We start from the raw sequence: 27,596 nt of genomic DNA on the forward strand, positions 1-27,596 counted from the left end.
TGTAGGCAGACTCGGCGAACGTTCCCGGGGCAGTTTAGGTAGATATGGAGGAGTTTAGGGCACTACTGAGCATGATTCTAATTCTGTTTTATTTTCTTTGGTGCCAGGGATTTAATTTAGAACCACTGAACCACTCCTCAGCCCTTTTTACATTTTATTTTTAAAAACGTAAGACAGATCATTAAGTTGCTTAGGGCCTAGCTCAGTTGCTGAGGCTGATGGCTTTGAACTCGTGATCAGGGGGCCCCTGCCTTAGCTTTCCGAGCCGCTGGGATTACAGGCGGAGGCTGTATTTACGTTTTTGGAAGATTAGTTTCAGAAGGTACTCCAGTGGTCTAGAATGAGTGGTACTGATGAAGCGGCGTTGGAAAAGGCTGGAAGGCTGTGGAGATGGTAGACTTCGGTTTTGTTTTCAAGGGTTTGGTGATAGGTACATGGGGGTGAAGGAGAGGGAGTCAGCAAAAAATTCTTTTAGTATGTCTTTTGTTCAATTTGATGAATATTGGTGTCATTTAACAACATAGGGTAGGCTAAGTTAGCTTTCTGGACATGTTCATTTTTGAGATCTGAATGAATCATATAAATGGCAATGACAGGTAAGCTGAATATTCATGTCTGGTCATCCTTATAGAAGAGATATAGACAGAAGGTGTTATTTCTGGTGCCACTTGATTACACTAAAATTCTGTATCACCAATTGAAACTAATCTGACCTCCAGAGACATAGGAAGATAGATAATAGCCAAGTTTCCCAAACAGGCCAGTTTCAAATAGGCCCAGTGAAGTTCCCTTTGGTTTAATCCTTACCAAAAAATAACCTGATGTTAACCAATCAATTATTTTTCTATGATTCTGTCAGTCCTTTTCTGCCTATAGCACCAACTTCTGCTCAACTCATTGGAACACATTCTATTTTAGAGAATGAAGTGTTGCCCAATTCTAGAACTTCAAGTAGAGCTAATTAAGGTTCTTTATATTTGCTATTATTTTGTCTTTTGACACATGAAATACTGTGCTTCTGGGGTTTTTTTGTTTTGTTTTGTTTTGTTTTTTGAAACGTTTAAAAATATAAAAGCCATTCTTAGCTCATGGGCCTTGTCAATGAAAAGTGGTTTGCCAACCCCTAGCATTAAGAAATTGACAACTGGGCATGGTCTGTAATCCCAGGACTCAGGAGGCTGAGACAGAAGAATCATAAGTGTCAAGTCAGCCTCAGCATTTTAGTAAATCCCTAAGTAATTTGGCAAGACCCTCTTTAAAAATTTAAAAAAAGAAAAAGGGTTTGGGATTGAACCCAATGGTAAAGTGCCCTGGGTTTAATCCCCAATACTGAAAGAAAAAAAAAAAAAAGACTGCCAGGCACAGAGGCTCTCACCTGTAATCCCAGCTATTCAGGAGGCTGAGTCAAGAGGATCAAAAGTTTGAGGACAGCTGGACAACATAGCAAAACTCGTTTCAAACTTAAAAAGGTCTTGGGGTCGGGGATGTAGCTCAGTAGTAGAGAAGTGCCTCATGCGTGCTAGACAAGCACTCTGCCACGGAGTTACAGCTCTAGCCTCTTGATTGATTTTTATCAAAAACTATAAAGAGAATGGGAAGTTGAAAAATAAACAGTATGTAGACAATTATTTGAGAAGAATAACTTCAGAGGGGAAGATAAATTATATAGTGGCTACAGAGGAAGAATGCAGAGCAGAGGGGAAGTTTTATTTTTTATTTTTTCAGTTGTTGATGGACCTTTATTTTATTTGCTTATTTATATGTGGTGCTGGGAATTGAACACACGTACAAGGCAAGCATTCTACCACTGAGCTACAACTCCAGCTGCAGAGGGGAAGTTTTTTATTTATTTTTTTTATTTTTTAATTTTTTAATTTTTTTTATCTTAAAGACAGAAAAAAAAATATGGAACGCTTCACGAATTTGCGTGTCATCCTTGCGCAGGGGCCATGCTAATCTTCTCTGTCTCGTTCCAATTTTAGTATATGTGCTGCCGAAGCGAGCACAGAGGGGAAGTTTTTTAAGGGAGTAAACTGATGTATAGGTCCAACTACACTAAGCTCCAGATTCTCTCTCATTCCTAGGCAGGCAAGTACTCTACCACTGAGCCACATCCCCAGCCCTATCTCTCTCATTTGGAAGAGACTCAACATTATCCCTTCTTTATCTTCAGTTTCCACTAGGTTTACAGTATATTCAGAATAAGATCAAAATTTCTTACCATGGCCTAGAAAACTCTGGGAGTATCAGGCCTCTGCTTATCTCTTCAACTGGTCATCTCCTACCATTCCTCTTACTCCAGGCATACTTACCTGGCTGTTCCTGTTTTCAGGCCTTAATGCTCTGACAGGAAAAGCTCCTCCCAAAGTGTCACACCCTGGGAGGAATTTCTTTCTTTTTTTTTTTTTTTTTAAAGAGAGAGAATTTTTTAATATTTATTTTTTAGTTTTCGGTGGACACAACGTCTTTATTTTACTTTTGTCTTTATTTTACTTTTATGAGGTGCTTAGGCGCATGCCAGGCGAGCACGCTACCGCTTGAGCCACATCCCCAGCCCCCTGGAAGGAATTTCTGAGCCTGCTTTCCCCTCCTTAGTACTGGGGATTGAACCCAGGGGACTCTACCATAGAACTACATCTTTTATTTATTTATTTATTAATAATTTCCATTATTTAAAATTTTTTTCACAATACCTTTATTCTATTTAATTTATTTTTATGTGGAACTGAGGATCGAACCCAGGGCCTCACACGTACTACGCAAGCACTCTACCACTGAGCTATAGCTCCAGCCTTCCTTTTATTGAGACAGGGTCTTGTTAAACTATTGAGGTTGGCCTTGAACTTGCAGTCTTCCTGCCTTAGCCTCTCAGGAAGCTGAGATTACAGGTGTGCATCAACCTGCATTCCTGTGAATGGCCTGAGCCTGATTCCAAAAGTAGCAACACTCGTCTTTCTCTACTCATTTAATACTGCCTCTAACATTTTTCATGCTTATTATCTGTCTTCACCAAAATACACATGAGGGTAGAAACTAAATTCTAAAACAGAATAGTGTCTATCATTTAGTAAACACTCAATAATATCTAAATGACACAAATATTTGAGCAATCTGTTGTTCTACTTACACTATATTCACCCAGTTTTCCTATTAGATTTTGTAATACACCTTATTAATGCAATAAGTGGAAAAAACAATCACCTTGAAACAGAAAAAACACTTTAACAAAATCCAGTACACTGCTGGGTGCAGTGGTTTATCCCTATAATCCCAGTAATTCAGAAGAAAGTTGGGAAAATTGCAAGTTATAGGCCAGCCTTGGGATTTTAATGAGACCCTGTCTTAAATTTAAAAAAGGGTGGTGGTGGCTGGAAATGTAGTTCAGCAGTAAAGCATCACTGGGTCCAATCCACAGTACTGCCAAAAAAAGAAAAAGAAAGAAATGCAATATGCTTTAGTTATAAAAACATTCAATAAACTAGAAATAGAAATTTTGGATGGGGCAAAGGGGAGGGGAATAGGAAAGATGGTGAAATGAGATGGATATCATACCTAGGTACATGTATAATTGCATGAATGGTGTGACCCTACTTTGGGTACAACCAGAGAAGTCAAAAATTGTGCTCCATTTGTGTTCAATGAATAGAAGAGTATTCTGCTGTCATGTATTATTGATTAGAATAAACAAAAAAAAAGGAAAAAAAAAACACATAGTGTATTATTTTGGTTAGGAAATAAAGTATTGAAAACAATGTAAAAACAACTAGAAATAGAATTGAACTTCCTTGACCTGATAAAGACTGTCTACAGGTGGGTGTGGTGGTGCATGCCTATAATCCTAGTACCTTAGGAGGCTGAGGCAGGAGGATCATGAGTTCAAAGCTAATCTCAGCAACTTAATGAGACCTTGTCCCTTATAGTATACTGGAGCCTACTATAAATAGGCTACAAATAAGGTAGAGGTTGGAGTCTTCCACATGTTACTGATACTAGATGTGGATTGACCTTTTTTTTGGGTACCAAGTGTTACCACTGTTGACCGGTGAGGAGTTCTTGCTTCCCCAATATTGAAGAATAACACCAAAGAAGCACGCCAAGGCAAGGTCAGAGTAGAAATTAGAAGATTATTAAAGGACAGCAGAAAAGACTTCTCAGGGAGGAAGAAGGGGACCCAAAAGGTGGAATCCTTGGAAGTGCGGTTGTTTCCCCTTTTTATAGTTTTTTCAGTGATGGAATGTAGGTGGGAAAGCCCGAGGGGTGGGCCAAAGAAGTAGTCTGAGCAGGAAGGACTTCATTAACACTTCTTTGGGATGGACTTTGGCCTAGGGCCTTTTCAGGACTTCATTAACATTTCATGAGTTTCCTAGAATCATTCTCAGCATGGCCTCCATTTTAGATTTCACTGGGTATTAGACCCGATTTACCTAACTACACTGACTACCTAACTTTAAATCTGGCTTCACAAGGATTGAACTCAGTGGCACTCAACCACTGAGCCCCATCCCCAGCCCTATTTTGTATTTTATTTAGAGACAGGATCTCACTGAGTTGCTTAGCGATTTGCTTTTTGTTGAGGGTGGCTTTGAATTCATGATACTCCTGCTTCAGCCTCCTGAGCCACTGGGATTACAAATGTGTGCCACCACACCTGGCTGGGTTGACCTCTTAAGAATTAAGTACAGAATCAGCACTACCCAGAAGCCAAAGTTTGTGTGAAGTACTTGTTCCCAGAAGGCTCAGACATATCCCAGTCTTTTCCCACAAACTACTCAAGAAGCTGATTTAATTTCTTTTGCTTTATTTGCTTTATTGTTAGACACGATGTAGAAACATAAAACAGAAAGAACAGCGATACTCTTGGGCCTAAAAAACTGCAAGGAAAGCAGAGGTCCCTCCCAGGTCCCTTTTTTTAAAGTACAAGACATTTAAGTGCTCGGGCCAAGGGTGTGGAAGGCAGGCCAGAGCCAAGAGAGAAATGGACTAAGGCTCCTTTTCTCTCTCCTCAGAGCCAGAACAACCATGGGAAGACTCCACCGGCAGCCAGTCCATGCAGGCAGGATGCTACCCCAGGAAAAACTACCAAGAAAGCACTTGATCTTGAGGGAGAGAAGGGCAATTTTACATGGTAACTAAAAGCACCTTTCTCCTGCTCCCAAATGAGGAAAAAGGAAAGTATAATGCTTCCCACCCCAGCTGCCCTGGGCTGGATGCCCTCACACTTGGCATTGACCAAAACCTGCCCCAGCTCAGACCCTGACCAATTCACCAGGTGCTCAAAGTTGACTAGGGAGGGGCAGGGTGGAGGCTGGGTATGAAAACCAAACAGATCTTTATTTGCAGTTGTCACTGGGGCCGTCTCTTGCTGTTCATTTGTTTGCTAGCCTGCTCTTCCAGCTGCATGGCCAGGCGCAAAGCCTTGATGACATCTGGAAGGAAGGGGCAGTGGTGTATAAGGAATTAATGAGAATCTCTGAGGCCCCCATTCACTCAGGGCAGAGTTGACATCCCCTGCATTGCCCAGAAGCCAGCAGGTCACCACTGCCCAATGCACAGAAGGAGCCACACCCACCTTGAAAAGCTGAGAGGTGCTTGGCTTGCTGGGCCACAGCATATTCTGCTTTGTTCACAAAGGTCTCCAGATCATAGTCTGGTTGCTCAGATATCTCAGAGAGCTCAAGCCAGCCTGGTCCTTGCTGTAAAAACACAGGGAGGATCTTGTAGATTCAATAACGATTAAACACTTCAGCAAATTATTCTTGGGCCCCAAACATCTGCAATGCAGATGCCTGTACAAGATGCCATACCTCTATCCATGGTCTATACACTGTCTCCTGACCCTTTTCCCTGGGAAAACCTTTCTTTAAAAAATAAATAAATAAGTAAATATATATATATATATATATATATATATATATGTATAGATAGATAGATAGATAGATATAGATATAGATAGATGGGCACAATACCCTTATTTATTTACTTACTTATTTATGGTGCGAAGGATCAAACCCAGTGCCTCACACGTGCTAGGCATGTGTTCTACTATTGAGCCACAACCCCAGCCCTGGAAAACCTTTTTTGAAGGAAGAGTGTTGAGGATTTGACCTAGAGGTGTTTTACCATTAAGCTACGTCTCCCTGACCCTTTTTGAGACAGGGTCTAAATTGCTTAGGGCCTTGCTAAGTTGCTGAGGCTGGCTTTGAACTTGTGATTCTCCTGACTCAGCCTCCTGAGTCACTGAGATTACAGGCTTGTGCCAATAATACTCAGCCTTAAAAAAAAAACAAAAAAAAAAAACCCAAAAAACAGTCTTGGGATGAACCCAAGGCCTTGCACATGCTAGGCAAGCGACTATCACTATACCCTTGGCCACAGTGATATCGAGAACTCTATGGGCAGCTAGATGTGGTGATACATGCCTATAATCCCAGCGGTTTGGGAGGCTAATGGCAGGAGGATCACAAGTTTGAGGCCAGCCTGGGCAACTGAGACCCTGTCTCAGAATTTAAAAAAAGTGTTGGGTATGTAGTTCAGTGGCAAAGCATCCTGGGTTCTATTCCTAATACCATATAAAACAGAGCAAAACTCTAGGACCACATCACCACTCTATTTAAATCCATTCTAAAACCTCCACTGCCTTCATAATGAAGTACATGCCCTTGGTCTGACCATATACAAGGCCCTTTAACATCAGGGTCCTGCTCACCTGTTCATGCCTCAATCTCCCTCTATCATTTTTATTTTTTTAAGAGAGAGAGAGAATGTTTTTTTAATATTTACTTTTTTTTTTTTATAGTTTTCGGTGGACACAACATCTTTATTTTATTTTTATGTGGTGCTGAGGATCGAACCCATTGCCCTGCGCGAGCGCGCTACTGCTTGAGCCACATCCCCAGCTCCTCTATCATGTTTTGTTCTGACCACATTATTGCTAAAAGTGCTATGTCCTTTCAAACCTCAGTACCCCTGAACACTCCAGGAAGGCAGGACCTGCCTAAACCTTATTTTTCACAGTCCAACCTCACAAGTGCTCCAAATTCTTGTTTCCACTCTGTATTCCTCAGAGAGACCCACTATTAAGATACACTTTTGTGCCTTTCCCCAATAGCAGGGATCAGAACAGCAGTATCATCTGCCAGTTAACTCAATTCAATGTTAGGCACTGTGCTGATGCCTTATAAGCATGTCACATAATCCTTAATGACACCATCCTGTCTTATCCATTTTAGGGATGAAGAAACTGAGGCTCAAGTAAGCAAGTGAAGCTAAATGACTTTCACAAAGAAATATCACTTTAGGGCATACTACCTGTATCGGATGTTTTAGGTCATGGTTTTAGTATAGGAACTGGAACATTCACTGAATAAATAAGATCTCTGCATAAATGACTCTTTAAACCCTCATTCAGGAGCGTGGAGGAAAGAGACTAGCTGCAGCTAGGATGATGCAGGAAATTCTATAGTGTCAGGCTGGAAAAGAGGGTGGTGTGGTAATTAGCTACCCTAGGAGAACACTAGATAGGTAGAGATTTAGGAATGCCTCTTATAATCCCAACCTAAATTCCTGTGGGAACAGAACTCCAGTCACATTCCAGATGGATATGTGGTCTCTTCCTATCCAGGGCCTGTTCCCACCTGAATAATCTCCTTGAGCTCTTCCATGGCCCTCTCCTCCAGCTCCCTGATCTGCGTCATGGCTTCATTAAAGCTGGACATCTGGGAAGACAGTTCCTCCTCCTCTTTGGAGAACTAATGAACCAAATGAGAGAGACAACAGTATGCAGAGTGTGGCCAGCTTCCACTTCAGCAAGTTATGCTTCCCTCTTGCCTGGCCCCACCAGCCCCCTTACATTATTGCCTGTGATCAGCGGCCCATTAGAGCTGGCTTCCATCTCTTCTGTTTCCATTTGAGTTGGCTGCTCTCCACTGGGCCCACTGTGGGGACTCAGCTCCTTGACTCTGAGGAAATAAGAAGGTCTCAAATCCCATGGCAGCCCCTTACACTCATCACAGGAGTGCAGCACCACTTAGGCTGCAAACTGCCTTCAGTCAAGAAGAGGTGGCATAACCTGAAGCTGGACTGGACAAGACTCACACACTGACTGCAGGGGATTGGGATGGATCTAGCACCTCCCACCTCCCACTAAGTCAGAGACAGGTACAGAGTAGACACTGGGAGCCCCCAGTCTCCTCCTTTCTCATCAATGTTATTCCTTTCCCTGTCCCACCTGGCTGTAGGTCCTCATACCTGTCAGCATATCTTAGTGTATTTAAAGTATATTCACAGGAGCTTATGCCTGGTGAGATCATGGCAATCTACAAAAGAGGAAAGGGTGGTTTAGAGATTCAGAATCACAGGGTGAAGGTGTAAGACAGCTTACTCCTGGAGTAAATGCCAGGAGACCTACATGGTAAGGTAGGAGGACTCATTTAGCACCCATGCTGTGCTAGGCAACTTGCCCCATTGGGCAAGTTAAACACCTGCAAATTAAGTTGCTTTAAAAATTGGTACCTGAGGGCTGGGGTTGTGGCTCAGTGGTAGACTGCTTGCCTAGCATGTGTGAGGCACTGGGTTCAATTCTCAGCACCACATACAAATAAATGAATAAAATAAAGGTTCATCAACATCTTAAAAAAAAAAAAAAAAAATGGCACCCTGCCTTTTTTTTTTTGGTACCAGGGATTGAACCCAGGGCGCTTAACCACTGAGCCACATCCCTAGCGTTTTTACTTTTTATTTTGAGACAGGGCCTCATAGAGTTGCTTAGGACCTTGCTAAATTGCTGAGGCTAGATTTGAACTCAGAATCTTCCTGCCTCAGCCTCCATAGCCGCTGGGATTACAGATGTGCGCCACTCCGCCCAGGTCCAGGCTGGATCCTTTTGGGCTCAAGTGATCCTTGGCCACACTAGTAGCTGAGTAGCTGTGACTATAGGTTATTACCATGCTTGGCATGGTTCTCTACTTTTAAAGGCACACCTAATTATCTTTTTTTTTTTTGTACAGGGATTGAACCCAGGGTTGCTTAACCACTGAGTCACATTCCCAACCCTTTTTATTTTGAGACAGGGTCTTGCTAAGTTGCTGAGGCTGGCTTTCAATTTGTGATCCTCCTGTCTCAGTTTCTTAAGAGTTGCTGGAATTACAGACATGTACCACCACACCCAACTATCTTTTGCTTTTTTTATCCCCTCTACCAAGGTTACATTTCAGCTCACGCAGGTTGTGGGATAATGCCTCAGGGAAGAGAATTTAGAGCTTAGTCAAAGGGGTTGAGGGGTGGGTCAGTGATAGGCATGCTTGCCTAGCATGTCCAAGGCACTGGGGTATTAGAGGTTTAAAAAAAAAAAAAAAAAAAAAAAAAAGAGCTTAGTCAAAAAAGCCCTCCTTCCTCATGAAAAGGCAGGAGTGAGGATATTCCTTGGAGAGGAGAGATGACAGGGCTCACTTAGAAGGACTTGGGAGATAAAATAGGGAAGGGGATAACAAGTTAATAGAAACAATAGCTTCATGCTCCAGTCTATTTCCTAGACTGGGAGTCAATAAACTTGAAGGAAGCCCGGAAAGAGATGAGGACTTCCCTCTCTTGCTTCCCCTTAAGTCTATCTTCTGAATTCTGGGCCTCTTTTCTCACTAGGTAAGGTAGGAATGACCTCTCCCAAAATCAAGACCTGTGTTTTTACACAGTAAAGGGAGTAGATCCTTTCTTCTCTGCCTGGGTAGGCAGTGAAGCTGTTGCTGAAAAGCAGGGTATGGAAGCCCAGTGAAGAACATAGTGATGATCTGGGTACAGAGGCACATATGTATTCAGGAGGTGGAGGCAGGATTGCAAAATATGAGGATGGTCTCCTCAACTCAGTGATAACCTGCCTCAGATAAAAAATAAACAAAATAAAGGCACTGTGGGGCTGGGGATGTGGCTCAAGTGGTAGCGCGCTCGCCTGACATGCGTGCGGCCCGGGTTCGATTCTCAGCACCACGTACAAACAAAGATGTTGTATCCGCCAATAACTAAAAAATAAATATTAAAAATTCTCTCTCTCTCTCTCTCTCTCTCTCCCCCCTCTCTCTCTCCTCTCTCACTCTCTCTTAAAAAAAAAAAAATAAATAAAGGCACTGTGTCCATCTACAACTAAAAGTACTACAAATAATAACAACAATAAAAATAAGGGGGGCTCAGTTGGTAGAGTGCTTGCCTTGCATGCATAAGGCCCTGGGTTCAATCCCCAGCACTGCAAAATAAAAAAATAAATAAATAAAAATTTTAAAAAATATATAAAAATAAGGGCTGGGGATATAGCTCACTGGTGGAAACTCTGCTTAGAATGTGAGGCCCTGGGTGGTTCAATTGCCAGCACCACACTTGAACACAAACACAAAGAGCCTAGGAACACAGGCAGCCCGAGGTGCTGAGTGGGAAGCTCAGGGACAGTATTAAATGTTTCCTTGGAAAGCAACTCTCCTCTGCACCATCATATCCAAAGTGGCATTACTCACCATGCAAGTCCTTGAATTCTCCCCGATAAAGGAGTCCCTCAGCACCTGTGTCAGCTTGCTCTCACGGAATGGGGTGTGAGCCTTATTTTGTCCCAGGGCTCTGATGCACTCCTGAGGGACAGCAGGAACAACTGAGGCTCCTTCTTTCCTTTTGTGCTGCCCATTCCCTCCCACCCCAGCTGCACACCAGGTGAACCACCTCTAGCTAGCCTCTGCTACCTTCAGGGCCAGGAGACTCTTGTTGATTTCAGCACCTTCCATACGGGTCTGCCGGTCAGCACTGGAAGTGTCTGCACCTCGCTCGTTTCCTGCCAGATCCACCAAAGAGAATTTGCCATGCACTCTCCCTTTGGCTCGAAGAATAATCTGGAAGCAGGCATGGGAGCGGGAGGAGTTGGAGTTGGCAAATGTCTGCCCAGAAGTCCTGTGGCAGAGGATGGCAAAGAAAGGACATGAGCTTCTAGGGTCACAAGCTCCCAGGGCACCCCAGTCCACAACAGGAGAGATTCTAAGAAGTCCTGTGTCTGCCTGTTCTATACTTCCATTCTGCCCTCCCTAGACAGTAGTTCTCTCTCCATCTCTGAACCTGGGGATAGGAACCCAGGGAAGAATGAGCTGCCTCTGCTACAGGGCACACACAGTGATATCATGAACTACTTGTCTGAACTTGAGGGCCCTGCATAGGGCAACCCCTCCTTGGCCCTCCATAGCTACCCAGCAACCACTGCACCATGCCAGCACTTCTTTCCTTTTTGGGTATTGGGGCCTGAACAGGCATACTACCTCTGAGCTCCATCCTGTTTTTATTTTTTATTTTAAGACAAGGTCTCAATGAACTGCCCAGGCTGGCCTCAAATTTGCAATCCTCCCGCCTCATTCTCATCCTCCGGAGTTGGTGGGATTACAGGATACAACACCACACCTAGCAGTGCTTCTCTATTTCTGTATGGAGGAGCTATGGGCCCTATTACTTCTAGCCCATAATAGATCCAGAGCTCCTTCCTGACTTCCACTAGAAAGGAAGGGAAAACAAGAATTTCATAGATGCCAGGAAGCTTGGCTTGATTAGATTTAAGTTGTTTTGAACTGTTTTTGCTGAGTCTGTGGCCCTAAGTCATTTGTCCCATGGAGACCATTTGAAATAGAGGTCTTCACAGCCCTTATCATGCTGGGGGAAAAAGTGCTATATGTGCTAAATGGCCTCACCTGAATCAGGCTTCAGAAGGTGGCCCTCTCCCCTCTCCAGAACTCTAACCTGCAGGCACTGCCTATGTCGATCATCTTGATAACATCTTCGGCTGAGTTAACCAGGTGCTCCTGTAGCCCCACCACCTGCACCTGTTGCTTGCCATCTTCCAGCACACGCAGCTTGGCCTTCTTATTGAGCAGGTCGAACAGCTGTGCCAGGCAGGGGAAATAAGGGTAAAGTCACAGGCACCAAATGCCCTGCCCAACTCTTTCTTAAAGTGTCTGCTCCAGCTTAGACAAGGGTTGGCAGCAGGAAAGGCAGAGAGCATACTAGCTGATAGGGTATCAGACCAGCAGAGAGTAGTATGCTTGAGATCTGAACCAGTGTGCCTCAGTTTAATCCAACTCTGCTACTTTACTAGCTGCATGAGGCTGGGCAAGTTAATGAATCACTCTACTGTCTCTACAGATGGAAAACAAGCTAGAGTGCATAGAATAGTGCTTAGCACATAATATCCTGTTAATGGTAAATATTAGCTATGTTTATTATCTAGGCACTGCTCTAGGGAAGGAAACTCTGCAAAAACATAGGGGATGTAGAGAGGCAGAAAGAGATACATAGGGAGTGGGGAAATGAACATAAAAATGCAGTTGGGGAAAAGGTTATAAAGGAAGTGTGTCAAGGGAAGAAAAGGCATATATAAGGCAAACCTTCCATCTAGAGGGAGCCCTGAGGAGTATTTCTGCTATACTTGTTGAGCTTGGCTACTATCTCATGATCAAATGAAACTTCCTACACAAGTCAAACCAGAATGGCCCAAAGATATGACAGTTAACTGGTTTGTTGGCTTCTACCACTTCTAGGCAACTTCAAGGTTTTAGAAAATCAGGGACCCCAACAGCATAAAAAGAGGGCTCCCTGCCAGCTACCTTCCCATTGTAGATCTCGAAGAATGTCACATAGACTTCCAGGCCCAGGTTCCGGTAGCGGGACTGATTCTTCAGGAGGAAGACATCCCGGGCTGAGGGAGAGAGCCTGGATAAGTGAGCAACTTGCCTTTCTATACCCAACCCCGATGCGGCAGAACACACTACTTACAGGCCATGGCGTAGATCCCCTTGGATGCATTCTGAGCTTTACCAGACAGGTCTCCACCCATAGTCTGCAAAAAGAAGAGGTAGATGACTATGGTAAAGGCCTTTGGCCTTGGCCAGAGCAATACTGGCTCTATTGCCAAAAGAGGCCACACCAAAAACAGGAACTGGACCTGCTAAGGTACTACCTATATCTGGCATGGTGTGTGTGGTGATGGAGCATCTGCACTGAGGGGACTTTCTGCAAGAAACTAATCGTTTTCTTTTTCAGAGACCTAGTGCTGTACCACAGGAAGGCTCTCCCTTCTAGACCTGAATACTCACATGAGTCTTGCCACTTCCTGTCTGCCCATATGCAAAACAAGTTGCTTTTCCTCCTTCAAAGATTGTCTGTACCAGTGGCCTTGCTGTGAACCTAGGAGAAAGTATGGAGTAGAGGGAAGTGTTTGTATAATCACCTTGGTATCCAAGGGGGACTGGTTTCAAGACCTCCCTGCACCCACACAAATCAGCAGATGCACACAAGTCCCTTACATAAAAATGACAGTATTTGCTTATAACTTACACACACCTTGTGGTATACTTTAAATCATCTGTAGATTACTTATAATACCTAATATAAGGTTTTTACTACATCGTTTAGGAAAGAATGACAAGAAAAAAGTCTGTCTAGTAAAGACAATTTTGTTTCTCTAATATTTTCAATCTAGTTGATTAAATCCACAGATGCAGAAACCAAGGTTACAGAGGGTTCTCAAAATGTGCTCCCTAAAAAAAAAAAAAAAAAATCAGACAACAAACAAACAAAAAAAAAATGTGCTCCCTAGAATACAGTCCTTCTACTGCAGAGCTCTGGGGTTCCTCAATTGCTTCTAAGCATTGTACTTCTCTCTTGCTTCAGTGGTCCAACCTGATCTCAATGCTACTACCAACTAACTGGGAGGGTGGGGTGAGTATTAGACTGACCTGCCAGGAGCAAGCTGATGGCCTAACTCTAAGCCATCCAGCCTCTCCTATGACTCTAGACACCTAAGATAAAAACATGAGCTTAGCTGACAACCTGCAGCAAAAGACATAATACAAAGAGGAGAGCACAGTGGTGCATGTTTAAAATCCCAGCTACTCTGGAGGCTGAGACAAGAGGATCACAAATTTGAAGCCAGCACCTTAGCAAGACCCTGTCAAAATAAGCTGGGTACAGTGGCACATGCCTGTAACCTCAGCAGCTCAGGAGGCTAGGACAGGAGGACTGAGGCCAATCTTGGAATTTAGTGAGGCCCCAAGCAACTTAGGAAGACTCTGTCTCAAAATAAAAAATATAAAGGATGTGGCTCAGTGGTTAAGTGTCTCTGGTACCTGGGTTTTGGTACCAAAAACAACAACAAAATAAAATAAAAAGGAGGCTGGAGCTATAGCTTAGTGGTAGAATGCATGCACGAGACCCTATTTCAATCCTCAGTACCCCCCCCCCAAAAAAAAGTAAATAAATAAACAGGGCTTGGATTATAGCTTTGTGGTAAAGCACCCCTGGGGTCAATCTCCAGTACCCTCCCCAAAAGGTGGAGTCATTAGTCAGATTTAGCCTATGGAACAAACTATTACTCTTTGCTCTAGAATGGCGTTGTCTCCAATGGAACTTCCCGTAATGATGGATATGTTCCCTATTTGTGCCATATAGCCTCTGCCACATGTGGCTACTGATCACATGAAATATGGATAGTGTAATTATACAACTAAATTTCTTATTTGGTTTTTCATTTAGATTTAATTGAGGCTACTGGATGTGTACTATACAGAGAAGATCTGGAGTTATCTGAATCTGCTAAGCCCAGTGGGTAAAAAAGCAGCAGCCTGGAGCCTGCCCAGCCTAACCCCATTGTGTAATGGGTAATATCCCACTCATGATCTACTCAAGAATGGGCCACTCAATTTGCAAAAGGGAATGGTGGCAGACCCAAAATAGGGCCTTCCTATTGCCAGGAACCAGAGCTCTTAGTTTGGAGGGCTAACCCAAAGAAAATACAAGAGGCCAGGTAGGGTCTCAGAAGTAACATGTCTGTGAGCATGTTACCACAATGTCCGACATCAAAAAGAGGAAGTGGTGGGGGAAGAAGGAGTATAAGGATGAAAAAAGAGGCAAAGACTAACCTGTAGACAACTTCATTTGAAGCTGTTTCATCAAATGCAAAATCAAAGCAAAATGCTTGGTTCTCTAGATACTTTGTTAAGTCCACTTTTAATTTGGGTTCATGTACCAGGAGGAGACACTTGCTAGGAACGGAAATCACATCAATTTCTTTCTTGGCCAATTCTGTGGAAGGAAGAATATTTCAGGGGGGAATCCCTGGATGTAAGAGACCCTCAGTCATCTGAAGCCTCTGACTTAGTGGTTTACCTTGTTTATTCAGAGGGCGTTTCCTCACACACACACAAATCCTGTGCTCTTCAATCTACAAGAAGATGAGGAGACAACAAAGGAAAAAGGATCAGAGCAATATCAAAAGAAAGCTTGTATACACCCTCTCCCCAGGTCCCAGCAGTAGACAATATCTAACATTAGGACATTAGCCTCTCCCATTAACCACTCTAGAGCACAAGGAGGTTGCACTGAATTTTATCAGTTTTCTTACTCTGCTGCCTGAAACAGGAGATTTCAGCATTTCTTTCATGAATGTTAGTAAGAGTCTAGCCTACCTACAGTGTGGGGGTTGTGGCATAGTTTGTAAGATCAGGACCTCCCACCTAGGCCTCATTCCTCCAACATACCAATGGGCATTTAAAAAACCAAAATGGGTTGGGGGTATGACACAGAGGTAGATTTTGTGCTTAGCTATGAGGCCCTGGGTATAATCCTTTGCATCAACAACAAAGAATAAAGGGTGAGTGAAGACTCCAGCATACTTTCAATTCTATAAAATCAAGTTTTCTGTCTCTTAATTGTATATCTACTCAGGAAAGAGAGGTAGGAGCTCTTTTGATTAACTTACAGGATCAGTCACATTAAGTGGATTACATTCCATAGTAGTCCGAAATTCTTTAATCATCCGGGCAAATTCCCAGTTTGGAAAGCTGTTGTCATACTCCTGTTTGAGATGAGGGTAAAAACAGATTATTAAGTGCTCTCAAACGTGGTCCTAAGGGGCAGCAACAATGGCTCTCTGTATCAACTTCACAGTTGGCAAAGACCCACCCTGGCTCTAAGCTGAGAAGTCAGGTACAGATGAATTGAGCAGAAATTGGCAGGGGAGCCTAGACCCATACCACCCTAGGAAGTAGGACAACGGCCACTATTCCACATCTTGGGAGACACAGCAGCATATTAGGCTTCCCCAGAGCAATTAACGCAACTAAAGGGAATCCACTGCAGTTGTCCCCGCCTTGCAATACATGAAATTAGGGGGAGTGAAGAAAAGTCAGCAACTGTGCCCAGACACAACACCGCACTGGGTGAGCATTTCATGTGTTTCCCCAGTGGACAACTGGCATCAAGTACTGCTCATCTGAGAGCCTAAAGATAAACTTCTGAATTATGTATTTGTTCTCTGAATCCTGACGAGAAATCAATTAAATTCCTATGTATCAGGACTGGAGTTCATGAAACATTGGAGCCTCTCTCTCTCTCTTGTCTATAGGGCTTCAGTAAAGGGTGCCTGTCCCAAAATTTGCCCAAGCCTCCCAAAAGAAAGGTACCTGGGCTCGCCTTATTCTCATTTCAGTGTTCTGCGCTCTCTTCTCTTCTCGCTTGTTCTTCATTTTTTCCATTTCCTTCACAAGACATGATTTTCTCCGAACTAGAGGGAGAAAAGGAACCCAATCTTTTACCTGTGTGGTCAGTCTGCTGAGACTTGGGTCTTTCCCAGGAACAGGCCTTCTCTAGATCCTCACCCTTAAATCACTATATGCAAGAAGCAGTAACGGGTCTGACTCCTGAGATACAGAGCAGTGATAATAGCACTCAATCTGACCCAAGCTCTCTCTATGACTCTGGTTATTTTCTCAACAATTAAAGAGGTAAGACAGCTCTGATTGGTCTTGAGTCACTCGGGGTATTCAGGTTTTGGTCAACACCTTAGCTGTTAACACATCAATTACATCAGAAGGCTGCTGCCCAATCTTTCACCTCTAGTGAAAGAGTTCATAGCCACAGAAAAAGATGCCTTCAAGATGACAAAAGGGTTTGAACTCAGGTGTCCAGGTAGGCCAGGTTTGGGATAGATATTAATGATTTGTTCCACAATAGGAACAGAAGAGCAGACAGCTTAGCGTGTCTACCTGAGTTCACAGGGTTTGTAGAAGAGCTGCCTCGGATGGAGTGAACTTGCTCTTCCACCTCCTCGCTGACCATCATCAATGGTATTTCAGCCACTGCAGGGCAGGAGGGCCTAGGGGGGCCCGCTGTGGGGGAACAAGAGTCACTGGAGAAGTAAGCAGGTACATGAAAGCTGTCTTCATTTGGACCCTAGTGGGTCACAGGCCAGGAGGAAGGATACTATACTGCCTTCCAGGTCAGCAAGGGCCCAAGCCTTTCCAGCATAAGCAGAACTTGGGCTTTTCCCTTCACCTTGGCTAACACCCTTATCCCAAGTCCCCTTTCTGCAGGGGCAGGACTCCAAGATCAAAATACCCTGAGGGGGCTGGGGATGTGGTTCAAGCGGTAGCACACTCGCCTGGCATGCGTGCGGCCCGAGTTCGATCCTCAGCACCACATACAAAGATGTTGTGTCCGCCAAAAACTAAAAAATAAATATTAAAATTCTCTCTCTCTCTCTCTCTCTCTTAAAAAAAAAAAAAATACCCTGAGGTATATGGACTTTCCCATGAAGGGAAATACCTGGAGGCATGAACTCTGTAGACTTGCCCTAAGCATGTCTTCTCAGGCCAGGTTTTTCTACCCATTTGGGGTAGCAGGGAACTTGGGCAACAACTAAACACATGGATTCGATAAGGAAGGTTCAATCCATAATGCCCCATTACCTCCCCATATGTGGTCATGACCCTTTCACTTACCTTTATCCTATTAGCTAACTTCGATACATGTCAAGTGTAAGGATTATGTAGTTTAGAAAATCTGCATCTACTTTGCTTATCTATTAAAGGTTGATAAATACTTCACTTAAAAAATTATTTTAAAAATTCCACTATGGGGGCTGGGATTGTGGCTCAGTGGTAGAGTGCTTGCCTAGCTCGGGCGGGACCCGGGTTCGATCCTCAGCACCACATAAAAATAAAAGGCATTGTGTTGTGTCCATCTAAACCTAAAAAAAAAATAAATATTAAAAAAAAATTCCACTTATATAAAGTAAAAAAAGAGAAAAGCTAATTTGTGCTATTAGAAGTCAGGACTGTAGGTATCTGGGGGTTAGGAATTGAAGTCTGAAGATTTTTGGAGGGCTAGTAAATGCTCTGGTCTGGTGTTAAGTGAGTATGTTCAGTTTGAGAAAATTCATTGAAATATATACCATACTTTATACACTGCATTGTGTGTAAATACATATATATTTGAGTTTATGTATATGTATAGAAACACACACACATAAACATATTTTGTGTGTGTTGTTTTAACTGAATTTTTTGTTTATACTGGGGATTAAGCCCAGGGAATGCCGAGTCATATTTCTAGCCCTTCTTACTTTTTATTTTTTTATTTTTATTTTTTAATATTTTTATTTTTCAGTTCTTGGCTGACACAACATCTTTGTATGTGGTGCTGAGGATCAAACCCGGGCCGCACGCATGCCAGGCGAGTGCGCTACCGCTTGAGCCACATCCCCAGCCCCTTACTTTTTATTTTGAGACAGCATCTTGCTAAGTTGCTTAGGGCCTTTCTAAATTGCTGAGTCTAACTTCAAACTTGTGATCCTCCTGCCTCACCCCCTGATCCCCTGGGATTATAGGTGTGCGTCACCATGCCTGGCTTAATTGCATTTTTGTTTAGTATTTTTTATATTGTTGTCAATGGACTTTATTTTATTTATTCATATATGGTGCTAAGAATCAAACTCAGTGTCTCACACATGCTAGGCCAAGTGCTCTACCACTGAGCCACAACCCCAGCCCTTAACTGTGTTTTTTAAAAAAGAGGTCATGCCAGGTATGGTGGCACATGCCTTAGTCCCAGCAGCTTGGGAGGCTGAGGCAGGAGATTGCAAGTTCAAAGCTAGCCTCAGCAACTTAGTGAGACCTGCTCTAAATAAAAAATAAAAAGGGCTGGAGATGGGCCGGGGCTGGGGCTCAGCAGTAGAGCGCTTGCCTAGCACATGCGAGGTGCTGGGTTCGATCCTCAGCATCACATAAAAATAAATAAATAAAATAAAGATATTGTGTTCCACTACATCTGAAAAAGGGGGGGGGGGGTGCTGGGGATGCAACTCAGTGGTTAAGTACACCTGGGTTCAATCCCTAGTACCAAAAATAAAAAATAAAAGGGATCATGTCCAGATAAGGAAACAGTGTTAGTAAGGCTGAGGCAGAAGAGTACTGAATCCAGAATGGAAGAATTCTAGGATCTTCTAGCACAAGCACGATGTGTGCAGTCTGCTTCAGGGGTTCAAATGGGGAAAGTACATTTATTACTCACTGGGAACTGAAAACTTGCGGGAGTTGGTAGATGCAGGTAGTTCAACCTCCATATCATTCTCCTGAGCGGTGATTCGAACTTCTGAGACAGTGGACATTCGAGTAGAGTGGCTTCGAAGACCTAAAGACACCAAGGTAACAGCCAATCAGTTCTGCATGATCGGGAGGGCCAAAGGGGGCAAGAAGAGAGCCGATGGGCAAAGCTCCAAGATTCTGCACTGGTGAGCTAAAACATACTCAACAGAAAAGAAGCCCAGCTATTTCATATTCCTTCAACCCACAGAAAGGAAATGTTAGATCAAAGTACCAGTGACCCCAAAACTTATTTGTTGTGTATATTCTCGAAAGTCTTGTAGTTCTGGAAGGCAAAAATCTCTTTCATAAGAGCATCTGTCTTAGATAAATGGATGAACTTATAGCAAATCTGAAATCATTCTGAAGAGACAGACCTTTTTCAATTCTTGAGAAAAAGACCTTTTTCAATTCTTATTAATTTTAGCAGCAGCAGTACCTACCACTGTTCAATTTTCCTATATTTTCTAATATTCTCACATTATAAGTTAAGGCTGGGATACAGCTCAAGGCACAGTGTCTGTATAGCATGCACAGGCCCTGGGTTCAATCCCCAACACCAACACCAAGACTACAAAACACTATAAGGTAAATATTAAGATATCCATATCATGGGAGAGAATATTCAGGTTTAGAGACATTAAGTAACTTATAAATGTCACTTAACTACTAAGTCCCCAGAGTCAGGACTTAAAAGATTATAAAAATCTGGGCTTGGGGCTGGGGATGTGGCTCAAGCGGTAGTGCGCTTGTCTGGCATGCGAGCGGCCCGGGTTGGATTCTCAGCACCACATACAACAAAGATGTTGTGTCCGCCGAAAACTAAAAAAAAATAAATAAATACTAAAAAAATTCTCTCTCGGGCTGGGGATGTGGCTCAAGTGGCAGCGTGCTTGATATTTTTTTTTTTTTAAAGAAAGAGGAGAGAGAGAATTTTTTTAATATTCATTTTTTAGTTTTTGGTGGACACAACATCTTTGTTTGTATGCGGTGCTGAGGATTGAACCCGAGCCGCACGCATGCCAGGGGAGCGCGCTACCGCTTGAGCGACATCCCCAGCCCCCATGATATTTGTTTTTGTTTTGATTTTTTTGGTACTGGGGACTGAACCCAGGGGCGCTAAGCCACTGAGACACGTTCACAGACTTTTCTTATATTTTATTTAGAAACAAGGTCTTGCTGAGTTGCTTAGGGCCTGGCTAAATTGCTGAGGCTGGCTTTGAACTCATAATTCTCCTGCCTCAGTCTCCCAAGACAGTGGGATTACAAGGCATGTACCATTGCACCTGGCACAGATGTTGCTCTGAAATAATTTTTCAACTTTATAATGGTGTGAAAGTGATATACATTCATTAGAAACTGACTTTGAGCCAGGCTGGTGGCTCACACCTGTAATCCCAGGGACCTTGAAGGCTGAGGCAAATGGATCCCAAGTTCAAGGTCAGCCTCAGCAGTTTAGCAATGCCCTAAGCAATTTAGTGAGACCCTATCTCAAAATTTGAAAGGGCTTGGGAATATAGCTAAGTGGTAAAGCACCCCTTGGTTCAATCTCCAATACAAAAAAAAAAAAATTAAAAAAACTTTGAATTTTGATCTTTTCCCATGCTAGCCAAATTCTGTAAAATATGCTTTCCAGCAACAAGATGCTGATTCAAAGTAGCCATGAGACCACGAAGGCAATGTACTATTATTCTACAATGTACCATGCTGCCAAGCTATGATGTTCTGTAGGTTAAGTGTAATAAATGCAATTTTTTTTTCAATATTAGGGTTGAACCCAGAGCCTAGTGCATCCTAGGCAAGCAACTGACCTCTGAGCTATCTCCCTATTCCTTATTTTAAGACAGAGTCTTGTGAAATCGCCCAGGCTGTCTTCAAACTTTTGATCTTCCTGCCTCAGCTTCCTGAGTAGCTGGATCACGCTCAGTTTAAATACATATTTGAGAGAGAGAGAGAGAGAGAGAGAGAGAGAGAAAGAGAGAGAGAGAGCGCGCGCGCGCTAGGGGTTGAACTCAGGGTCTCACATATGCTAAGACAAGCACCCCACAGCTGAGTACTTACAATATTTTCAGTTTACAATGGATGTATTAGGACAGAACTCATTAAAAGTTTGTAAGTCAAGGAACATCTATACCCCATTTCTTTCAAAAAGAGCATGAACTATTAAAAGTTCCCTATTTCATAAATGATTTTTTTCTTTCTTTGGTACCAGGGATAGAACCTATGGACGCTTAACCACTGAGCAACATCTCTAGCTCTTTTTTATTTTTTGAGACAGGGCCTTGCTAAGTTGCTGAGGCTCACTTTGAACTTGTGATCCTCCTTCCTCACCCTCCTGAACCACTGGGATTACAAGTGCGTGCCACCATGTCTGGCCTCACAAATGATTTCTAATCTTATGTTTCATTTCTACTTTTGACCAACATGCCTATTTATAAAGCTCTTAGTTTGTTTTTAAAGGAGGTGTGGGGTTGGGGGCATGTAGCTCAGTGGTAAAAAATATGTGCTTAGCATCTATAAAGTTCTGGGTTTAGCACCAAAACAAAAAAGGAGCTGTGCCAATAGTCCTTGAGGACACACACATGGAATAGGACCACTGATTACCATTCTCATCTCCCCTGCAGGTCCTATGGTACAACAGCAAGAGAGCCAGCACCATTGGATCCAGGCCCTGTCCAAAATTACAATGGCATCATCTTCCATTTTGGCCCTCCTGCATCTGAAGCTTCAGCCAAGCATTCTCTGGGTCTTAAGATAGTTGGGGGGGCTGGGGGTGTGGCTCAGTGGTAGAACACTCGCCTAGCATGCAGGAGGCACTAGGTTCGGTCCTCAGAACCATATAAAGACATTGTGCCAACCTAAAACTAAAAAATAAATACTTGAAAAATAAAATGATAGTTGGATCATATCAGGGCAGTGATAATCTCTATAGGACAGTTGTGCAGGTTCAATGACCTGCAAGGTACAGCTGGCTCTGAGTTAATAAGCTATATTTCTTAGGCAACTTGTGCCTAGATCAATCCCCTATAATCATAGTCTACTGTTGCCAAAGTAGGGTTATGCTGACTATTTCTACAGACAAAGTCCAACCTTTTCCAAGAATATGAGGCATTGCTATTTTCCCTTCTGGCCCCAATCTCTCATCTCCATAGCACTTTTTTTTTGTTTTTGTTCTTGGTACTAGGGATTGAACCACGGAGCACTTTATCACTTAGTTATATCCCTGACCTTTGCCTGACTCCATAGCACTGTTTCCTCTACCCCTCAACCCCCCAAGGCACAGTAAGAATTTATTCCTATTTCCTCCATTGCATTATTGATTGCACTTCCTTTTCTTTTTTTTCTTCTTCAGTACTGGGGATTGAACCCAGGGCCTCTCATATGCTAGGCAAGCAGAGTCACATCCTTAGCCTTTTTATTTTTTAATTTATTATTATCATCACTCTTTTACAGTACTAGAGATTAAATCCAGGGCCATGAATGTACTAGACAAGTGCTCTATTGAGCTATATCCCCAGCCCTTTTATTTTGAGACAGGTCTTGCTAAGTTGCCAAGGCTGACTTGGAACTTGCAGTTTCCTGAGTAGCTGGAATTATAGATGTGAGCCACTATATCTGGCTTAACTGCATTTCCAAACAACCCAGACCTTTTCTCAGAGCCTCATTCCAAGACACACTATTCCCCAGAGGAAGATGAGCCCTAACCCTAACCTTAACCCTTCCAGTGGCTGATTCCTACCATCCCCAGCACCAGGCTCTGGATTCTACAGAAAAGATATCTAAGCCAGTAAGTCTCGCCAGTTACCTGCACTGACGAGATGAACACAAGTAAGTAAATTTTTCAGTTGCACTAGTCACTTACGGTTGGCTATAGATGTAAATCTTCCTCACTGAGAAAGACGCATGAAACACAGGGCAGGACTCAGCCTACACATAAGCCATCTGCTAAACTGAAGCAATGAATCTACTTTACAATTTCTACTAGTCTGTGCCCCAGCCACATTAATCTTAACACAAATGCCATTAAAATATTAGAAATCAATTTACCTTCTTTTGGAGCAGGAATTCTGGAGTTGACTGATCTGCGTTTTTGTTTCTGAAAAACAAATGACCACAATATATTGCTTTTAACAATTCTTAAGGACATATCCTGGGCCCACATGCTGAAGTCCCAGGCAGTCCCAGAAAACAAATGAGCCAAGAGCTACTAAGTGAAGTGACTTCTCTACGACATTAGCTACAGTTAGATGACAGGCACCTACCTGGACTGTTACATTTTCCTGCAAGGGCAGGTTGTCCTTTAGGTGTAAGGGGAAAAGCTGTAAGAGTTCTGGGTTTATTGCAGCCACATCATCAAAATCAATCTGAAAGGAACAAGAAAGAGTTTCAGTAAAACAACATAATGTTCAATCCAAATACATCTTTGGGGGTTGGAGTTGTGTCTCAGTAGTAGAGCACTTGCCTAGCATGTGTGAGGCGCTGGGTTCAATTCTCAGCAAAACATAAAAATAAATAAATAAAGATATTGTATCCATCTACAACTAAAAATATTAAAAAAAAAAAAATACATCTCTGCAACCAAATTACCCCTAGATTTAGATTTTTACCAACCTTAAGTTCCACTAAGTACTTATAGCTATAAAACAAATATTTATTCCTTAGTAAGGTTTACCATCTAGATGGATATGGGTTTCTGATTTCCAAGCTAATGATATATATCAGTGATGTGAGGTGAGGAGGAAGGCAGATAGGCAGGCATACAATGTCCATAGTAGACCTAGCCTACTTGGCTCCCCTATTGTTCTGCTGGGCAGTGAGGTCCCATCGGACACTGTCCCCTAAGCACCTCTTGCTAGCTGACACAGAGGAAGAAACAAGTTTGAACTGTCTGGTGATAGTTAAAATGAAGGGCCCTTCAGGATCTCATTGGCAGGAACAAGTTCCTGACAGCTACAACCTAACCCTAAGTCTACCTACATTTTCTACTGAGCCCAGAAACTTCTTTCCTAGTCACAGCTTCCTGCTCATGCCTCCCCTAGTACCTGCTCATGCCTGCAATGAGGTCACAATTCTAGGTTTACATCAGGGTCCTGCAACACTTTAGAAACAACTCAAACTTTACCAGCATAATTTCACAGCAGATTCAAACACACTAGATTGGGCTGGGGGTAGCTCAATGGTAGAGTGTTTGTCTAGCAATTTCAAGGCCCTGAGTGCGATCCCTAGCATCACAAAAGAAGAAAAATGGCAACATTTGAGCTGGAGTGAGATCCAACAAGACATATATTCCTAAATGAACAAGAGACCACAAGGAACTTCTTATCACTGATTAAAAGGTATTTTAGGAGCTGGGAGTGGTGGTGCACACCTGTAATCCCAGTGACTTGGGAGGCTGAGGCAGGAGGATCTCAAGATGGAGGCCAGCCTCAGCAACTTAGCAAGACCCTCAGCAACTTAATGTGGTGATACATGCTTGTAATCCCAACGACTCAGGAGGCTGAAGCAGGAGGATAGCAAGTTCGAGGCCAACCTTGGCAATTTAGCAAGACCCTGTCTCAAAATAAAAAGTAAAAAAGACAGGGGATATAGCTCAGTGGTAGAGCACCCCTGGGTTCGATCTCCAGTATTATTATTAAAAAAAAAAAAAAAGAAAGAAAGAAAGAAAGGAATTTTAGGAACCTTTTGCTTCCTTAGATATAGATACTGGGAATCCTTGTTCTCAAATAGACCAACTAAATATCTGCATACCTAGTGCATACCTATACACTATTACAAGCAAGCCTTTTCATTAAGCTCCACGAGCAATAGCCCAGAGGGTGTCTTATTTGTTTCTGTATTCCCAGCACCCAACACATGGTCTAGAATTTTGGAACTAGTCCAAAAGCATTTGCTTTGTAAGTCCTCACAAGAACTCTGAAATAGTCTCACTGCCTGCATTTTATGGATAAGGAAATTAAATTCCTTTTTTGGGGGGGATACTAGGGATTGAACTCAGGGATGCTCTACCACTGAGCTACACCCCCAGACATTTTTTTTTTTTTTTTTTTTTTGAGACAGGTCTTGCTAAATTGCTGAGGTTGGCCTTTAACTTGCAATCCTCATGCTTCAGCCTACTAAATCACTTGGATTACAGTTGTGTGCCACCATGCCCAGAAGGACATTAAATTTCTAAGAAAGACAGAAATATGCCTGAGAACACACAAAGCAGAGGCAGATTAGAATCCAGGTTTTTTATATTCACAGTCCAGTGAGCTTTTTATAGCACCACAATGCCTCTAGAGCATAAATGCCCAAGGTATATCTCTCTTCTCAAAATCATTTCAAGGCTTCTTGCTGCCTGTAGAATAATACCTAAACATCTTAGGTCCCAAAGATAAAGACCCTCCAGTCTCTCTAGCATTTTTTACTGCTACCAAAGCATCCCTTAGCCCTACACTGTCTGTGACCAACTTTTCACTAAACCCTATGTGTGCTGCCTGGCTATTTTAGCTAAGCCTTATGCTCCACTCAAGCCAGCCCATCCTCAAGAGTCTCTACCTAAGCTGCTCCAGCACTACCAGCCTGTGCTAGGCATTAAAGTTGCCTTGTTAGTTAACATTTCAGAAACATACTTTTGTTTCTTTAAGCTGGTTTTGCATCCAAACCAATACTGTAGGTAGTGTGTACTCAGAACCTGGCTTAGGTTAGTTAGCAAGGTTTGGGATTAGCTATAGTTTGATTTCTACAAACACAACCCATGCTGTGGATTTCTTCAATTGAGAACATGTTTGACTAAATAAAATTCCAATTTGATGGGCACAGTGGTGCATGCTGGCCAACCCAGGCAACTGAGTGAGACCCTGTCTCAAAATAAAAAGGCTGAGGATGTAGCTCAGTGGTATAATGCCTACCTGGCATGCATACATCCCTGGGTTTGATACCCAGTACTAGAACACCTTTTTAAATCCCAATGCATCCCAAGAGGGATTTTTTTTTTTTTTTAAAGAGTGGGGAGGATAGCACAACACCAGAAACTAGGCTCTCACGGGTCCCATTTCCACACAGATCCTTTGCATATAAAGGTATTAAATGTGGTAGAAGAACCTACCACATAGAACCTACCTCTTTGCCTTTTGTAGTACTTCCTTCTGTCCATTCCACCGAAACACAGGATTTCTCCAGGTTCACAGTCCTTACTGTGGCACTGTGAATTAAGCCTACAGTATGAAAAGACCAGAGTTACTTGTCTTCTGAGAACTTCATTTTTTGGCTCCCACAGAGACTCCTAGTCTCCTAGTGTGGAGTTTACCTGGTAAAAACAGATGTTTTTTTTTTTTTTTTTTTTTAAACCAGACACTAAGAGAGATAAATAGACTTTAATGGGGCTTCACCCTTAGAACATTCCACAGTATGGTGAGCAGAGAATAGATCTTAAATCCAGCTGTGGGGCTGAGCCCTAGGTTTGATTACCAGCACCACAAAACAAAACAAAACAAAACAAATAAAAACACTCCAGGTGAATGGGATAAGGATTCACACCTACGCAAAAAAAAAAAAAAAAAAAAAAAAGAGCCTGGAATGGAATGAAGGTATGTTTAAGTAAGAGTCACTATAGTCCTTAGTTGCGCTGTTCTTAATCACAACACTGAGAATCTGGAACTTGCAGGTGTCCATAACTCATTTCTGGCGATCACGTCTGGCCATTCTCCTAACATCAGTGTTAGATCTGCCAGAGCTGTAGTACCTGCTTAACCAAAACAAAGGAACGGATTACCAGCTCCTCAAGAGCAGGGATCTTGTCTCATTTACCTTGAATCACAGCGCCTGACATATTGCAACTACACAATATTTATTAAAAAAAATCGGAGGGGCTAGGAAGCAGAGGTTCCCACAAAGGCAGGGCAGTTTTCTAAGAGAATTTTGGAAGGGAAGTTAATGTAGAAGCTCTATCCCTGGATAGGAACGGCCGACTGCCAGCCTGGGGATACGGACTGTGGGTGTGTAGCGGGTCTGAGGATCACCGGCCGAGTCTGGGATCTGCCGTTTGGGGGCGGGGCAGTAACCTCAGCCCTCACATCGCTCACTGGTCCCTTTAGCCTCCGCACCCCCCACCCCCTTACCATTGCTGCGTTGGATATTGATGGAAAGACCGGGAAACAAGCGGCCCTGATACGATGAGTCCATGGGCAT

The 27,596-nt window shown here is 42.9% G+C and overlaps 1 protein-coding gene, 1 long non-coding RNA gene and 1 other non-coding gene across 5 annotated transcripts; 1 reads left to right on the plus strand and 2 right to left on the minus strand.

Annotated features, from left to right (window-relative positions):
• Positions 1 to 16: 16 nt before the first annotated feature.
• Positions 17 to 22,232, plus strand: LOC143404671 (uncharacterized). The gene is made up of 3 exons (XR_013091926.1): positions 17 to 596; positions 5,007 to 5,125; positions 22,052 to 22,232. It is a non-coding gene; the product is annotated as an uncharacterized LOC143404671 (long non-coding RNA).
• On the minus strand, positions 1,900 to 2,006 carry LOC143405397 (U6 spliceosomal RNA). Its single transcript, XR_013092094.1, has one exon. It is a non-coding gene; the product is annotated as a U6 spliceosomal RNA (small nuclear RNA).
• Positions 5,219 to 27,596, minus strand: Kif2c (kinesin family member 2C). 3 transcript variants are annotated; one of them, XM_076862839.2, is made up of 21 exons: positions 27,527 to 27,596; positions 26,529 to 26,623; positions 23,690 to 23,791; positions 23,475 to 23,523; positions 19,357 to 19,476; positions 17,052 to 17,174; positions 16,470 to 16,570; positions 15,767 to 15,862; positions 15,175 to 15,229; positions 14,928 to 15,090; positions 13,104 to 13,194; positions 12,784 to 12,847; positions 12,615 to 12,706; positions 11,752 to 11,894; positions 10,716 to 10,920; positions 10,497 to 10,607; positions 8,248 to 8,315; positions 7,850 to 7,958; positions 7,635 to 7,748; positions 5,570 to 5,693; positions 5,219 to 5,426 (listed from the first exon to the last, which is right to left on the minus strand). In XM_076862839.2, the coding sequence occupies exons 1-21, from the start codon at positions 27,594 to 27,596 to the stop codon at positions 5,344 to 5,346; spliced, it is 2,178 nt and encodes a 725-aa protein (XP_076718954.1). In that variant the 3' UTR covers positions 5,219 to 5,343. The 3 variants fall into 3 exon arrangements, with proteins under 3 accessions (XP_076718954.1, XP_076718955.1, XP_076718956.1); XM_076862840.2 differs by lacking the exon at positions 17,052 to 17,174; XM_076862841.2 differs by lacking the exons at positions 23,690 to 23,791; positions 26,529 to 26,623; positions 27,527 to 27,596 and having other exon boundaries at positions 7,635 to 7,736.

Source organism: Callospermophilus lateralis, chromosome 7 (genome assembly GCF_048772815.1).
Source record: "Callospermophilus lateralis isolate mCalLat2 chromosome 7, mCalLat2.hap1, whole genome shotgun sequence".
In the NCBI taxonomy this organism is placed as follows: Eukaryota; Metazoa; Chordata; class Mammalia; order Rodentia; family Sciuridae; genus Callospermophilus; species Callospermophilus lateralis.